Source organism: Fulmarus glacialis, unplaced genomic scaffold (genome assembly GCF_000690835.1).
Source record: "Fulmarus glacialis isolate BGI_N327 unplaced genomic scaffold, ASM69083v1 scaffold16499, whole genome shotgun sequence".
Classification (NCBI taxonomy): domain Eukaryota; kingdom Metazoa; phylum Chordata; class Aves; order Procellariiformes; family Procellariidae; genus Fulmarus; species Fulmarus glacialis.
The window spans coordinates 24143-39538 of record NW_009234014.1 but is presented as its reverse complement, the minus strand read 5'-3'; the positions used below and the strand labels follow the sequence as shown (position 1 = coordinate 39538).

Here is a 15396-nt window from a genome sequence, read left to right as displayed (position 1 = left end):
CGCTCCTCATCGTGTTCTTTACAGTGTGGGTTTTCGGCGGGGGGACCACGGCCATGCTGTCCTGCCTGAATATCCGGTGAGTGCGGCATGCGTGGGGCTCTCCTGACACAGCACGTCCTCTCCCTCGTCCCACTCTTACGTTAAGGTGCTCGGTTTTAAGAGAGAAGAGGAAGATCGCGTCCTTCCTCCTGAACCACCTGGCATTGCTTGTCCTAACCCTGTGCTGGTTTTCTCCTCCACAGAGTCGGTGTGGACGCGGATCAGGAGAACGTGGTGAGTGCGGCGCCGCCGGGCAGCCTCTGTAGAGGAATTTGCGCTGTGCTCGTCGGCGCAGGGGTTACATCGGAAACCCTGTGAATGCCCGTCTGTGCTCCGCTCCCTTCCAGCTTCCAACCCCAGGAGGGTTTTTAGCTCCTCTGGTGAAAGAGTTTCAGTCACTGGGAGTCGTGGCTTTTCTGTGCTCTCTGTGGTTATAATGAGGCTTGCTTTTATTCAGTTGGAAAGAAGGGCGTAGAAGTAATGCTGGACTGTTCAGTCAGTCCACATTACTGCTGCGATAGATTCGGTCTCTCCCTTGCTGGATTTGAAATAAATACCAAAATGTGCGTGACATGGAGGCTCTCTGCCTCATCCCAGTGTCCAGGACAGTACAGAAAAGGCATTTACTGACTTATTCTATGTAGCATCTTCTGTCCCGCTTTTACCCATGGGTACCCTCAACCTCTCTTTTACCCCACGTTTCCTGTGGGTAGTTATGTGGCAGCCCAGGGACCACCGACAGCGCTGAGATAAATGCTGGAGCCCTGCAGCGTTGGGAGTTTTCCTGCCTGGTAGCCCCGAGCTGTCTCGATTGTGCATTTGCAGCCTGGTCGTGCTGTGGCCGTGGCTCTACTTGATTTCAGTGTGGGTTCTGCACCTTGGAGGTTCATTTTATTCAGAGCCATTTATTGGGCTGTTCTCTCCTAGAGAGAAAACGTCAAATGCTAAAGGTAGCCCAGAGCCATAAATCTGAAAGCCAGATTTCTGTGAAGTATGTAATTGTATTCATAGTCCCCTCCAAACAGTTTTATATTTTTTCTCCGACTAAAAGGAAGCCAGGAGTCCCCATAACACACTGTTATTTGCATACGATTGTATTCATAGTCCCCTCCAAACAGTTTTATATTTTTTCTCCGACTAAAAGGAAGCCAGGAGTCCCCATAACACACTGTTACTTGCATACGAAAAGCTCAGGCAAGATTTGATGGAGGTTGGACCTGTCAGTCACTATTAAATGGGATGTCTGGATGCAGCTGCTGGCTCCGAGGCACTTTAAACCTTGGGGTCAGAAACTGGAAGTCTCTAGCAGAGAAATGGTCACACTGTACTTTGATACCACCTCCCTAAGGCTGTTGTACGCTGCTAAATTCAGAGAGCAGTGCTGGAAGCACCTTCAGCCTGTCATGGTGTGAATGTCCTTATACTCGCTGCAACCCAAAGTTTTCTTCTGAAGAGGCAGTGGGAAGGTGTGTGTCATCTTATGTCCCCATGGGATTACCCGGTGCCCCGTAGGGGCTCCTGGCCCTGATCCAGGTTGTGGCACGTTGCCCTGCCACTGTTTAATGTTTTGCTCTCTCCGCAGGGTGTCCCGGAGAGCGAGAGGAGGAGTACGAAGGCAGAAAGCGCCTGGCTCTTCCGCATGTGGTACAACTTCGATCACAAGTATCCTTGAATGGCGGTCGGTGCGTGCTGTGCCAAATCCCGTCTGCCCAAGCAACTCCGTTGACTCGGAGCATGACTCGCTCCCCACTTAGCAGAGGAGCCAGCGTTTGCTTTCCCGTCACACTGCTGATTTTTGATTTGTACCTCCTCGTGCCTGTGGCTGCGAGAAATGACCATTTCCACCTGCCGTTAACTGGGAATGCAGCAGTAGCTCAGTTCAAAGCTGGGCTCTCCAAGGCTGGAAGCCCAGGGGGTCCTCGATCCCTGTGGCAGGCGGGCAGGAAGGGCAGGGGATCTTCTCATTTGTAGCCCTCTTGCTAGATCCTGCCTCTCCTCCCTTGCAAATGCTTTGCCATGAGTTAGTGGAGGAGCGATTTGCCAGGCTGAGAGGCACAAGATGATGGGACAAGTGATGCCGCTAAGCCTTTTCTTACCAGGACTGTGTCCTGGTCTGCTTATGTCCTGCTGTGTTTGGTTGCATTCGCGTTGCTCATCCCTATAATTTTTGTGCTTCCAGAGACTTGTGTTTCTTTCCTTCCTGTGACTTCCTCGAGATACCGAATCCCTCTGCATCCCACCCCTCGACTTACCGACATCACCCTATTCCTCTTTCTTCCTTAACCCTCTCTGTAGCTATCTAAAGCCTTTGCTGACACACAGTGGTCCTCCTCTGACGACGACGCTCCCGGGATGCTGTGGGCCTATTGCCCGGTGCCTGACGAGTCCACAGGCGTACGAAGTGAGTCCATCGGTGTCCTTTCTGTCACAGTGTTGCTGGAGTTTGACATGCTTATGTTTCTGCGTAGCTTTTGGATGCTACTCTGCAGCATCGAGCTGGGAGCCTGGGGAAGATCAGATACTGGGGCTGATGGATGAGCTAATTCCCATGAGCATTTTGCTTTTCCAGCTGACTGTTTGGTCATGAAGGGATTCGTGGTGTATTCATGGTGCTTCCTCAGTGACCGGCTCAATGAAGCTGTCACGGCTGTCCTTCCCCAGGCCCAGCTGGGAGGACACACAATTTCCCTATCCCCTGCTTTCTTCCAGCCTTGCAGCTGAGTCGTTCTTGCAGCCCCTTCAGCTGCATCACTCGCAACTGAAAAGATTGCCAGCGTCTGAACCGGGGCTGATTTTCTTCTGAAATGGTAAAGAGCCCTTGTTTGAGCAGCCCAGAGGGGCAGGGAGATGACAAGCAGCTTTGGAGAGCCTGTAGGCAGTGACCTCTTCCACCATCGCTGCAGACCCTGTGTGCACCCACGCTCTTCGAGGAGCTGGGTTTGCTGGTCAGGTTTGGCCTCCCCTGGCTCTGCAGGTGGCTGGTGTTGGCACGGCTCTCTGGCTGGGCCACGGCACGCAGGGCATTGCCATGCCCAGGAGCCCCTTGCAGCGGCAGCTCTCCGTGGCAGGAGTTTTCTTGCCCTGCCCACAAAGCATCAGCATCGAGTTCCCTGCACAAAACAGAGATGGCTCTGATGGGTCGGTGATGCGATTCCTGTGGTCGTGGGTATTTTAGTCCCATCAAAGCCACTGAAAACCATTCCCCATGTATCAGGCTATGGCATCAGAAAGAAGAGCCAAGAGAGCCCTTTTAGGTAGTCAGCAGAGGAGTTAGCGTGTTGTGCGAGTCTCGTGGGCTCAGAGATGTGTGTGGCACATCTGGTTACTGTCATGGTGCAGGAGAGTCTGTGATTCAGTGCCTTTATCTGCTTGTTCACCGCCACCATGCGATTGCAAAGATAGCTATTCAGGAAGAATTAAACAGCACTTTCCTCCTGTTTGTTGCCCAGAATCAAGAGCAGCTGAAGGACGATGACTCTGACCTCATTTTGAACGACGGGGACATCAGTCTGACCTACGGGGATTCCGCCGTCAACACCGACTCTGTCGCATCCAGCGGGACATCGCGGCGGTTCGTGGGAAACAGCTCTGAAGATGCGCTTGATCGGGAGCTTGCTTTTGGGGACCATGAACTCGTAATCCGGGGAACGCGCCTGGTCCTTCCCATGGACGATTCGGAGCCACCGTCAAACGTCCTGGATAACGCAAGACATGGTCCAGCGTAAGGTTGCTCAGTTTAATTGACAGTAATATTTGCATATATGATCAAGAAATATGTACTACCTAAAGTCTAATGCATGTCTCAAAATGTCTAAGCTGTATAAATATTATTTATATGGTGTCAGAAGAATATAAATATTCTCTGCCAAGCACTTGTAAAGAACAAGCTGCAAATTTAAGTTAAAAACTGTGTTGACTGCACTGTGTAGGGTGGAACTGTTTTAGCGTAAGAGTCTTTTGCACACAGTGAGCTTCTTTAATGTGTGATTTGACGAAGGGTTTAGTTCCCAGCAGGGTAAGTAAAGGAGCTGACTCCCTGTTCATCCTTTGGGCCTGGGAGAGGAGGATAGGGAGGTGCTGGCGAGCAGTGGAAATCGCTTTCTATTCAGATTGAGGGTTTTTTTTTGGTCTCTGATCTTTGGATAGTCACGTTTGAAATATCAGCGAAAAATCTGCCCACAGACCTTCTCACTGGGCAGCGGCTGGTGGTAAACTTGTTCGCTTTGTGGGAACCTGAGCTGGGACCTGGAGACTTTCTGCTTTTTAGTGACCCTCTGCCCAAGCCCTGCTTTAGCTGCCTGATGGCAGGCACCGGCCAAAGCCGATAGCAAGGACTGCGGGTATCTGGCTGCTCGGATGGGAGCAGGAGGGAGGGATGGTTTGTGTCTGTAGTCATGTTTAGGAGAAGGAGGTGATCCCACAGAAACTACACCAGGTGTGCAGAGATTTTAGGGCTGACTCCATCTTTCAGTTGTGGCTCAAGCAGCTTTGTAGAACCAGCCATCAAATCCTCAATTGGCAACTAAATTTCACGTTTGGGAAGCGACCGTGTCTTTGTGCGAGCGAATCCCTTCTCCTGCAGTCACGGACGTAGCTGAGATGTGCAGAGCTACCGCAGTTGCACGTGGGGCCGTGGAGCCCAACCTCAAACACAAGCTTTACGGCTACAGATTGACACGGTACCTCCGGACCTCTCCAGAGGTATTGAGCATCTAGGTGGTACTGAAGGGGAGTTGTCCGTCCGTCCTCCTGTATAGTCAAAAATCATTGCACTTTGTTTAATAACTCCTTAGCATGCTGTGTGTCTGTAATCCCCACCCCATCTCTCTCATGTCTCTTACCATTTAATGAGAAATGTTTGCGAGTTGATTTTTTTTTTTTTTTAAATTTTAATTTTTATTTTCCAAGGAAGAGCACAGAACAATTTGCGATTTCACACTAGTGTTAGAGGATTTACTCTGTAGTTATGGGAATGGCTAAAGGTGCAGTGAAATTGTTAATCCTGGCATCCTTTTTCTCCTGAAAAGGGGGAATCACAGAAATTTACTGTATGTAATATTATTGTCTATTTTAGCTGCAGTTTTGCTATACAAACCTTCAGGGTTACTGGTGCACTACAGGCCCGTTCTGGAGTTCACCCTCTCCAGAGGGCTTAAACAGAGGTGTTTAAAAAGAGAATATATGAAAAAGCCGGGTGAGTCCGAGCACTCACAGCTCCCGTTAGCTTTCCTTGGAACAAACTCTGCGTCTTTCAGGGTCCAACCCTGAGACCTCAGAGCAGTTTCCCCATGGCAGTTTTCCCCAGCACCACCTGAGAGTTGGAGGAGACAGGGAAATACTGAAATTTTGAGTGTATATGTATAGTTGAGAAAATAAATTTAAACTTGTTTTTTTTTTTTTTCATTTTCTCAGGTCTAAGTAACATTGCCTTAAATTTACGGATGTGAAACTAATTATTTTGGCAGTTTATCCCCAAGAAAATGCTTTCTTTTTCCTTCTGAATAAAATGTGTAAGTGTTGCCATAGAACTCCTCTAGAAGGGGGGTAACGCTCTGTTTATATTTAGATAGGGCATCTTCCTTGCACCAGTAAATGGCAGTCTCGCTGTTAACGTAGCTGTTGGATTAGCGCTAGCCTCTTTGTTTCCTGCTATGCAGGAATTCCATAAAGTGTGCATTTTATATGATGTCTGTAACTTAACTTCATGTGTTTAAAAAAAAACAAAAAAGAAAAAAAAGTAGGTACCTGTTGTCTTTGGGTTTACTGCATCACTTCTACATCCTGTTTTTTGTTTGTTTTGCCTTTTTGAAGAGGTATGATAAATAACTACCTCTTGTTTTTTCCTGTATAATCTGACTATGAATTCAATTTACAAAGCTGGCGTTGGTGCAGCCGGAGGTGCAGAACGGTTCTGCTCCCCCTGAAAGCCCGTGGTCCCATCGCCAGGCCCCGCGCACCGGCGCGGCGTCAGGACAGTGCGGGGCTCCCTCCCAGGCAATCCCCAGCTGAGGTGCAAATTTACAGCCGAGCGCTGTGAGATGGCCGCAGCGTAATGTTTTACCGTAGCCGTGGTAGCATTCCTCTCTTTCTCTGACCCTTCAAATTCAATAATTTATCCACTCTCTTTAGGCTTGCCAACACATTACCATAAGCCTCAGCTTTTGATGCCAGTGACAGTTCAGTTAGTACATTAAAGAAAAAAAAAGTTAACAAATGATGATTTTATGGGTTACCTGTGAACTCTTATGATCCATACATAATATAACCAGGACTGTTTTGAATAGTCTTGGTGAATGAATGAATCTAAGCTGAAATTCAAGAGTGATTTAATAAATGACTCAGATTCATCCTCAGCTGATTATTTTCTTTGTCCTGCTGCAGCAGAGAATACATGAGTGCCTGGTTTTCAGATGCAGAGCCCTGATGGCTTGCATGCTGCAGATGAAGTTAAGGGTACCTTGGAGAATCAGGCCCCGAGACCTTTTGCCAAATAGGTAAGACAGCCCTGAGGAGGCAGTTTACAGCTCCCATGAAGATTTGGAGAAGGTACCCTTCTTCTGTAAATTGAATTTTCATGGTTTTTGCACATGAAAAAGCATTGTAGGTAAAGTTATGATTTGTACTAGTACTGTCGATTTGTGTGGTAATGGCATTAACTCCGTAGTTGTGGTGTTTGTGCAGCTGATCTGTGATAGCTGATGATCACTATTGGACCTTCTGTTTACACTGACTAAATCCTTTACTGTTGCATTGTACTGTGAAAGAAGGATTATGGGCCTATAAAAGATTTTTTTTTTTTTTTTTTTTTTTCCTGGAATTGTGTGTACCGTTTCATTAATTCACATGGAAATAAATCTGTAGCAAAGTGACGACATGCCGCTTGGCCTTCTCAGACTGGTTTGTTCATGGCCTTTGGCCAACAGGTAAGGCAGCAGCCATGGATGCAGATGCTGAACCCCTCGGGCTGGAGGGGCCATCCTCCCTTGCAGGAACAGACGCTGGTGTCTGCTAAAAGCCGCTGCAGCTCCCGGGCTCCTCCACGAACAGCAAAACCCAGCTGGGGTAGCGCTGCTCGCTCACACGCGTCCTGGGGCGGTGGGTGGACCTGCGCAAGAGGCATCACTATGGGGTGTTTGCAAAATTGAGGCTCCTGAGCTTTCGTGGGCTTTTATGTCCCGTGTTTTTGTTGAATTTGCAGCTGGGCTCGTGGCAGCTGCTCTGCCGTCCTCCGGAGGTGATTCTGCCTTCCGTCTCCCGTCTGTACCCTTTTTTTGGTGCTATGTGCTGTTGGAGCAACTGAAGAAGTTTGTTGTTCAAACGCTTTACAATCGTTCAATATAGAGGGCATCTCGGAAACTTCAGGAATCTGGTTTTGAGAGTTTTGATTCACAAAGGACAACCTTCACCTTTTGAACGGTACAAAATACATTCTTTGTAGCTCTGTATTGCTGCGGGAGGATAACCCCTGAAACCTAGTTAAACACACTTGTCTCCCATCCATAGCAGCGGCCAGCCGAGGGGATGTCTGTTCTGCTTTCCAAAGGGACTGCGGTCCTCGTGTGGGGTGGCGAGGCCTGAGCTCTCACGCTGGGCTTTGCCAAAGCACTGACTGCAGCTCACAGAAGTACCATGAGTCTGCAAGCGAGAAGGGCTTGTCCAGCGTCACGCTGGTCGTGGGTGGCCTGTGCTACTGGAAGTCACAGGAGCAGGACAGGAGACAACGGTGTTTATTTTCTTACTATGAAATGATGCTAATTCTACTATATACTCTCACACCTCAAAATCCTGACAATGAGAATAAACATCGCTAATCCTGCTCTATGCATGCTGTCCAGCCCAGGCTTGGGTTGTACTTGGGCACGTAACTAAAACAAAGAAGTAGCAAACTAAAACAAAGTAGTTTAGCAATTGAACAAATGCCTTTTGGCGGCTCTTTACCCTCGCAAACCCTCGAAAGGAGTGCAGCACACCCCTTACAAATGAATTGTTGTGTTGAAATATGGTATGATTCAGGCTCTTGGGCTCACCATTGGTGAGGGCTATCTCCAGTGCCCAAAACGTAGCTGGGACCAGCCGGTGTGCATCCACCCTCCCCACTGCACGTGGCTGCAGGCAGGCATCCTCTGGGCCGGGCTCGCTGTGCCATGAACTGGTGTATGGTTTTAGCCACGCAAAAAAATTTTGGATAGGTGCTGTTCAGAGGCACTGGAAGAAGGGAGGAGGCAGATCCCTGCGTAGTCTGGGGAGGGAGACTTGCACTGCGGGTAGGCGTGTAGAGCCACCACTTGCTGAATAGTCCCAATTTTATTCATTCAGTTCAGTTTGAAGTGATTAGGGACAGGTTTCAGTCAAGCTATCGTACCACCTGGCCATGTTCACATGTGGCTCAGTAAAGCGCTGGGAAGTGGGCCAACGCCAGGTATCTACAGCCTCAAAAAATTACAGGGCTGTTTTTAGAGCAATCCTGCGTTCTCATGCCCAAGGCACGGACAGTCCTGTGCACTTGGCTCTCCGCCTCCGTGTCATGCTGGGGAAGCCTTTATGTGAGGTAAAATTTTAAAAAAGCAAGCTTTTGATTCTTCTTCCTTATCTCATCGTGGCCTGCAAGGATCTCTTGTCCTTGCTGGGTCCTCTAGATGGCAATATTGGAAAGGACAGTAATTGTCCATCACCGCCCTGTCCCTGCAGGTCCAGGCAGTGCAGAGGCTGCCAGCCCACCCCTGCTCCAGAGACGCTCTCCATCCCCTGCCATGTTCGCCATGCCTTCTACACCATCCAGCTCGAGTCTTTATCTGCAGAAAGGAGAAGAGACCCCGTTGCAACTGACTGCTCTTACACCCTGAGCCCCTTTGCAGAAGCCACCACCCTCTCAAAGCAGGTGCTTGACTTAGCAATGGCCTTGTTGCTGCCTTTGCACTGAAGAACGGCAGGAATTTGCTAAGACAGCCTGGATCTGGCTGTCTCAACAGGTACTTGTGGGTAGGCATCAACACCCAGGAGTCTGGAGATGGTTGAGGTGACCTTGTGCTCAGAGACTGTACGTCTACCCTGCATCTGCTTTCCTCTTTAAGGCCACCTGCTTGTTGACATTTTTTTTAACCTGTTAGGCTTTTATAATCAGGAGTTTAATGCTAGTGGTCACAAGCTGGTTGCAGGATTGGTTTTAACCCCTCAGAGATGAGATGCAGTCCTTGCTGGTGCTGCTGACAAGTATCAGAGCTGGTTCAACCCCCCCCCACAGCATCAAGCCTGCAAGGGCACCTTCCTCCATGGTGCTTCTCCTTCCAGACTCCCCAGCTGTCACAGGTGGGACATCATCTCGGCTTTAAGCCCTTCCTAGCACTAGAAGTTGCTGTCATCTGCAGCCAATTTGTGGTCACAATGGCTGTTTGCACTGTTGCAAGAGGACTTTTCTCTCTGCTTGGCTCCTGCTTGTCACAGGCCTAAAACAGTGTTTGTCACTAGATGTGGGGAGTATTCTGGAGGAAATGTCTTGGTGAGATTAAGAGAGGAGGTGGGGGTGGAAGTGCCTCTCAGATGCTAGTGGGCCCAAATATATTCTTATAATAATAAATTGCAAAAAATCTTTTGGCCATATGTGTCTATGATTAGAGAATAATTGGAAGACAAGGCAAGTAGAAGGGAACTGAAGAAATGGTGTCCTTGCTGACAATCCTAACAAAATCTGCCAAGCCCATGAGAGAACCCAGAGGCCGTGGGAGTATTTGTGTACTCTCTGTGTCCGGTGCAAGCGTAGCAACACTGCCCAGCGCAAACACCGCATGTGCCTGCTGCTTTCCATCTCCTCTGCTCTCTGCTGAGCTGGGAGCGATGCGGCTGTCACTTAATATAAAGGCATTTACAACTCACCTGGTGCCTTCAACTGTGTTAACATCAGAAGCTGCTTTGCACCTCACTGGCAGGAGCAGCACTGGGGACAGCCTGGCTGCTGGTGCCCTCATCTCCCTACCGTTATAATTTGGCTTAAGGGAGAGCAGCACAGCCCTGCGGTGGGTCTGATGTGCCTGAAGGCTCCTGGCCCTGGAACAATAAGAAGCAAGGCAAAGTCTTGGTGGGTTGGCTGCTGCAGAGGTGAGATATCAGGGGTGAGGCTGTGACTGGAGAGCCCAAAGCTGGGGAAAGCAGAATTCAAGCCTGTCACTACTTGGCATTGCAGGATGGTACCGAAGGTGTGCAAAGGTCTGCTCTCAGAATGGAGTTTGGGAACCAGGGGCTCTGGAGCCTGTTAGTTTGGCCCTCGCACAGGCCATCTTGGTCCTTTTCCTTACTCCTGTCCTTACAGTCCATGCTGGGTGCTTAGAGCCTGGGTCAGAGGCTACAAGATCCCTTAATGACTGCAGAAGACTCTGTAAGGTTCAGAACTCTGGGGTAGCAGAGTCTCAAATTTGTTGTCCAGTATTTAGACATGTGTATATACAAGAGGATTTGGTCTTTATTAATTGGCCTTTCATAGGAAATTCCACCAGCTGTCCTCCTCCGAGGGGTGCCAGCGATGCTCCAGCCCCAAGGAGTCCATATATGGTTGCAATCTCCTAACCCTGCGTGTTTCGCAGAATAGTGTGGTCATAGCTACTTTTAACGCTATGTGTGAACATTGCTCCCTTTCCTGTATGCATAAGCTCCCAGGAATGCAGACAAAGACAAAAAGTACACAAATTAAAGCTGTCAGCTTTACGCAGCATGTCAGCTCTTCTACCTGCAGCAGCAAGGTTAGTTATTCTAGCCTGCCCACATGGGCGCTGAGCTGGGAAGGCACCACAGCGCAAAGGATGCTTTGTGAATAGGAAAATACCAACCGGCCGAGCATCAAAGCATTTTGCAATGTAAATGTGCCTAGGCTGAGACAGCAGCAGAAATATTTTCCCTTGCCCTTCCTCCTCCTATAAGCAATGCTAAACTATAGCCAAGAGCTGCAGGTACCCGGCAGCTACCCCTGAGCCCTTTTTGTTTGTAAGGGACTTCTGTTTCCTGAATTCTGCCTGATCCTTCTGCCAGGGACATCTTCCCCCTCCTCCTCCTCCCTGTTTCTGTGGCCTGGTGTCCACAGCCCATGGCTAGCTCCTGCTCTGTTCATTCTCCAAACGCAGCAAAAGGAGCTATCGTCCCCTTCAGTATTGGTAGCAGTAAATGTCCTGCAACCTACTGACCTCCTCCTCTCCCCCACGTTAGCTGCAGCCCCTTTGCCTGATTTAGGATGGGCTAATCATAGAAAATCAGAGGGGGGCCACAGTAGGAATGTTCTGCACCTGCATCCCATCTACAGCACAGCATCTCCTGCAGCACTGGCCTGTACCAAAATGCACCTTTTCTGCTTAGCAGCTCCATGGGCATAACCCTAACGACAGCTAAGGGCAATATGTCTCCCACATCCCCACAACATCCTCATTCTCTGCAGCGCCTTGAAGTATCTCCTCTGCACCCTTTGATGATGGAAGGCTAAATCTGCTTTTCTGTGATATGCCTCGCTCTTAAAACTCCCAGAGGTACAAGAGGAAGGGGAATAACAGATGCAGCATTGCTTGCTTTTCCCTTTTTTCAGGCAGTTAATATTAATCAGTGGTGCTTTTGGATCTGTTGTGTGAATTCTCCCAGCCTCTGAAGCTTTTGAGATCTGTAATAAGGGAGAATTGGAAATGCCTCTAGATCTCAGTGACAGAAGGGGCAGGTATAATACAAACTTCTTCCCTTCACCAGATACTCTGCCATATTTTTTAGCTTTGGAATAGACACGAACATCCTAAAGCTGTTTAGCTAAATTTCATCTGGTTGAGTACTCTAAGGTCACTATTTGCATCGGTGTCCATTTTTCAAGATGCAAAATCAAGGATTCTTCTGATGAGGCAGGTCAAGTGATACAACGCTGCAAATGCACAAGGTATGTCCGGGTTATGATTTCCACCCTGGGACTTCAGAGCTGTGTCTGCTGCTCACATGAGAATGCCCAAATTGTTACAAAAGGCAAATGAATTTCCCTCGTGACTTTTTGCTCTGCATGGGCTGGTTCACCAGCTGGAGCTTTGTTGCTGAGATATTTGCTGTCGATAAAATGCCTTAGCTCTGGGTCAGATGCCTTAAAGGGCTGAATGCTATTGTCCCGCTAAAGAGAAGCCAGGGCCATTTGGCACAGTTACATGCCTAAACTCAGCTCCCATCAGCGACTTGTTGCTTCAGCTGGAATCTGTCTGTGCTCGGATGACAGAGCTGATAATAGACTGATGGCACTCGTGACAAGGGTATAGGGGTTGAGTAGAAAATTCCCTGGAAAAAATGGATCATCCTGGCTTTACAGATATTTAATTTGAGATTCCATAGCCAGCATTGGGCCTCAGCAATGCTCGCAAGACTGAATTTCATTGCCCTAAGGAGGAGAGCCCAGCTGGGGGTCAGGCAGTCGTGCCCAGATGGCATTGGAGCGGTTGTGTTCGCAGCAGCACAGAGCTGGCTGGGCTGCAAGGCTCCGCTGATCTGGGGAGCGGTGGGCAAATCTAATGCTGCAGATTAAAAATCAGAGCAGCATCGGCACCGCGGGCTGGGAAGAGGAGCGTCCGTTGGCCTCCCCGGGAGTGGATCTGACCCAAGACATTGAGACGGTGGGGAAAGTCCTGGACCACAACAAGCAGGACAGTTAATACCTGGACTTCTGTGGCTGGCTGTGCTCCTGATGCAGCAGAAGGAGTAAAGCCAAGGCGCAGAGTGTAAATATTTATAACCCAGTTACCAGGTTTCATGTTTGGCCGGTCCCTCTTGGCTCCTACCACTTGATGTTTGTGGCTTTGAGTTGCCAAGGACACTCACAGAGTTGCTCAAGGGGCAGAAACCTCTCTGAAGGGAGGCAGGGGCATGGCTGTGGCACTTCTCCGAGGCAGCGGGGCCAGCCTGGCAGCACCCAGGGCACCAGCCGACTCGTTTTGGCAGCGAGAGCTGGTTCTGGCTGCGGTGCTGCATCACAGCAGCACTCACTGCACCCACCCAGCACCTGCATCCCAGGCAGCAGCTCTGGGAAGGAGGACACGAGCACTGATGAGCCCCCAAAAGTCGGTCTAGCAGCGTTTTTCACTGACCAGCTCGGGTGTGTGTGAGGGAGGTGGGAAGTGAATGCACAGCACCCAGAGCCCTCCTCCTCTTGGGGGACGGCTCTGTCACCCCTCGCTGTAGTGTGTTGCTCTCCTGAGAGAGGCTCCTTCATCAAAATCTAAACAGCCTCTGCATAACTCTCACGTTCTTCCTCAGATCCAGAGTCCCTAATGTCAAATATTTTCCCCGCTGTTGGTTCAGTTTCTTCTTCTGTTCCCAACCCTTGCTTGAGCTGCCGAGGGGAAAAAAAATCACAATCTGTTTTTACTGAAGATATTTATTTCAGTTTGGAAGTGGCAGGAAGACAGCTTCTCTATATCCATGCATATATCTGAGATCTTTCTTTTGGGTCTCTTTCAGCTTTGACTTCAAACCATCTTTAAATCACTTTTCTTCAGCAGAGTTTAGCAAAGAAATGAGCTCTCTCATTTTTGCATAAGAGATGATTCCCAGAAAACTTGGTTTAAACCAAAGAAAACACACCCATGCTCCCTTCGTGTCAGCTGAATTAAATCAGTTGAAAATCCCATCTGAACTGAAGGAGAGCAAAAGTCCAGCACAGACAAATCTCCTTCACAGATGGGTATCATGTCTAAAATCTTTTGTAGAGAAAGCTGCCTGACAGCTATTTACTGCAGCTCCTTCAGCACACTGAGCTCAGGAAATTGCATTCATAATTTCCTTAGTGCCAAACGGTTTATAATTTTCCCATGACTATTCCCTTTTTTTGTTGTTTGTGAAACAAAGCCTTTGAAAAGCATACACAGATTTACTTTTTTGCCTAACTATGAAGCTAACACGAAGCATATAGTTTAAGGGATACTCTTCATTTGATTTGTTTGACATAGGGAATAAAAAAATTGTTTGGCATAGGGAATAAAAAACCCCAACCTTATTTGTGACTAAGCCTTCCATAAATAGCCTTATAATTTTAATACAATCTTTTTTAGCAAAGGGAAAATTGATCTGAGAGAGAAGGTAAAAATGCTCGTATAGCCAGTGCTGTCGGACACAAGGAACAAGCAGAAAAAGCAGAAAGGTGTGCCCTGGCTTCTCTGTGTGATCATCAGCATAGGCCTGAGAAGTAAGTATGATTCCTAGCGCATTTGTATACGAGAAAAAGACTTGACTCTGATTTAGCCAGAGGCACTTGGGTCTGGTGACCTAGGCTGGAGTGGGACAGATCACATCCATGTTCTTGGACAAGCAGCTTCTTTCTCCACTCTGCCCTGGTGTAGCCACGGGCACCACGTGGGTAGTTTAGGTTGGTACCCTGGAGCACACCAAATTTAAGCCTCTGCATAGCTTCAGCTGCCATTAACTATCTTGCTAAATAAGACTTTCCCTGGCATTAATTGTGAGTCACACAAAATCACTATGCGAAGAGCCAGCAGAACATTTATTAAGACTCCCCAGCTTGAGGCTTTGCATTCAGAAAGGCACGCTGACAGCGGGCAGCGGCGAGGGCTGGGGTGCGAGTCTTGCGTCCCGTCCCACGCCTGAGCAGAGCGGACTGGAAGAGGCTGTGGCGGCAGAGGAGGTTTGTGTGAGTCCCTTGCAGTGATGCCATGTCTCCAGCTCTGCTTTTTGAACCTGAATCTTCTTCACGGGGTGCTTTTATGTCTGAAAGCTTGTCCTCTTTCTACCTGTCTGTAGCAAAGCTTGCTTTTTAAACAGAAGCCAAGCCGCTCACGTCTTTGGTAACACTCCTCCCTAGGAAACATGTGGGAAGCAAAAAGTGCTTTTTGTACACACGGGAACCCGAGGCATAGTGAGACAAGGTGAACCCCTCCAGCCTGGCGATGTAGACAGGGCGAAGGAAGCTGCAAACTAGCTAAGCAAGGGGCTGCAGGCACTGAGCACAACTGCTCCTGTCTGGGCTGTGTCCATAGTGTAGCCAGCAGCCCTGGAGCCAGGCAGGTAGCGCCGGAGGGACTGATGTTACGCGACCCAGCCAAAGTCAAGCAAGAAGTTTGTATCAGGATGAGGAATTTAATTTTGGTCCCCTGAGCTGTAGGCAAACGCTGTAAGACCCAGCCCATGCTGTGCCTATTGCTTCTCATGTTCATTGCAATGATCTAATCCAGTTGTATGTGTTTCTTCATGGTCCTCAGCTTTCTAATTGATTTGATTTTAGCTGCAGACTCAAGCAAAATGAAATTTGTCATGCTTCGAAAACCTCCTTTGCTATTAAAACACTTATTTTACTTATGTTAGCCTGTGGGTACCTTGACTTAATTTTTTTCCGAGACTAAAATCTAA

At 48.7% G+C, this 15396-nt stretch overlaps 1 protein-coding gene across 1 annotated transcript in view; it reads left to right on the top strand.

The window, feature by feature from the left end:
• The window catches only part of SLC9A6 (solute carrier family 9, subfamily A (NHE6, cation proton antiporter 6), member 6), a gene marked incomplete at its 5' end in the record, with an annotated part of 7507 nt that extends 3559 nt beyond the window's left edge, over nucleotides 1-3948 (top strand). The window contains 5 exon segments of the mRNA XM_009585522.1: nucleotides 1-76; nucleotides 243-273; nucleotides 1622-1701; nucleotides 2335-2440; nucleotides 3489-3948. The exon segment at nucleotides 1-76 is cut by the window's left edge and continues 17 nt beyond it. Coding sequence (XP_009583817.1) covers nucleotides 1-76; nucleotides 243-273; nucleotides 1622-1701; nucleotides 2335-2440; nucleotides 3489-3764 — 569 coding nt within the window.
• Between the last annotated feature and the right edge of the window lie 11448 nt (nucleotides 3949-15396).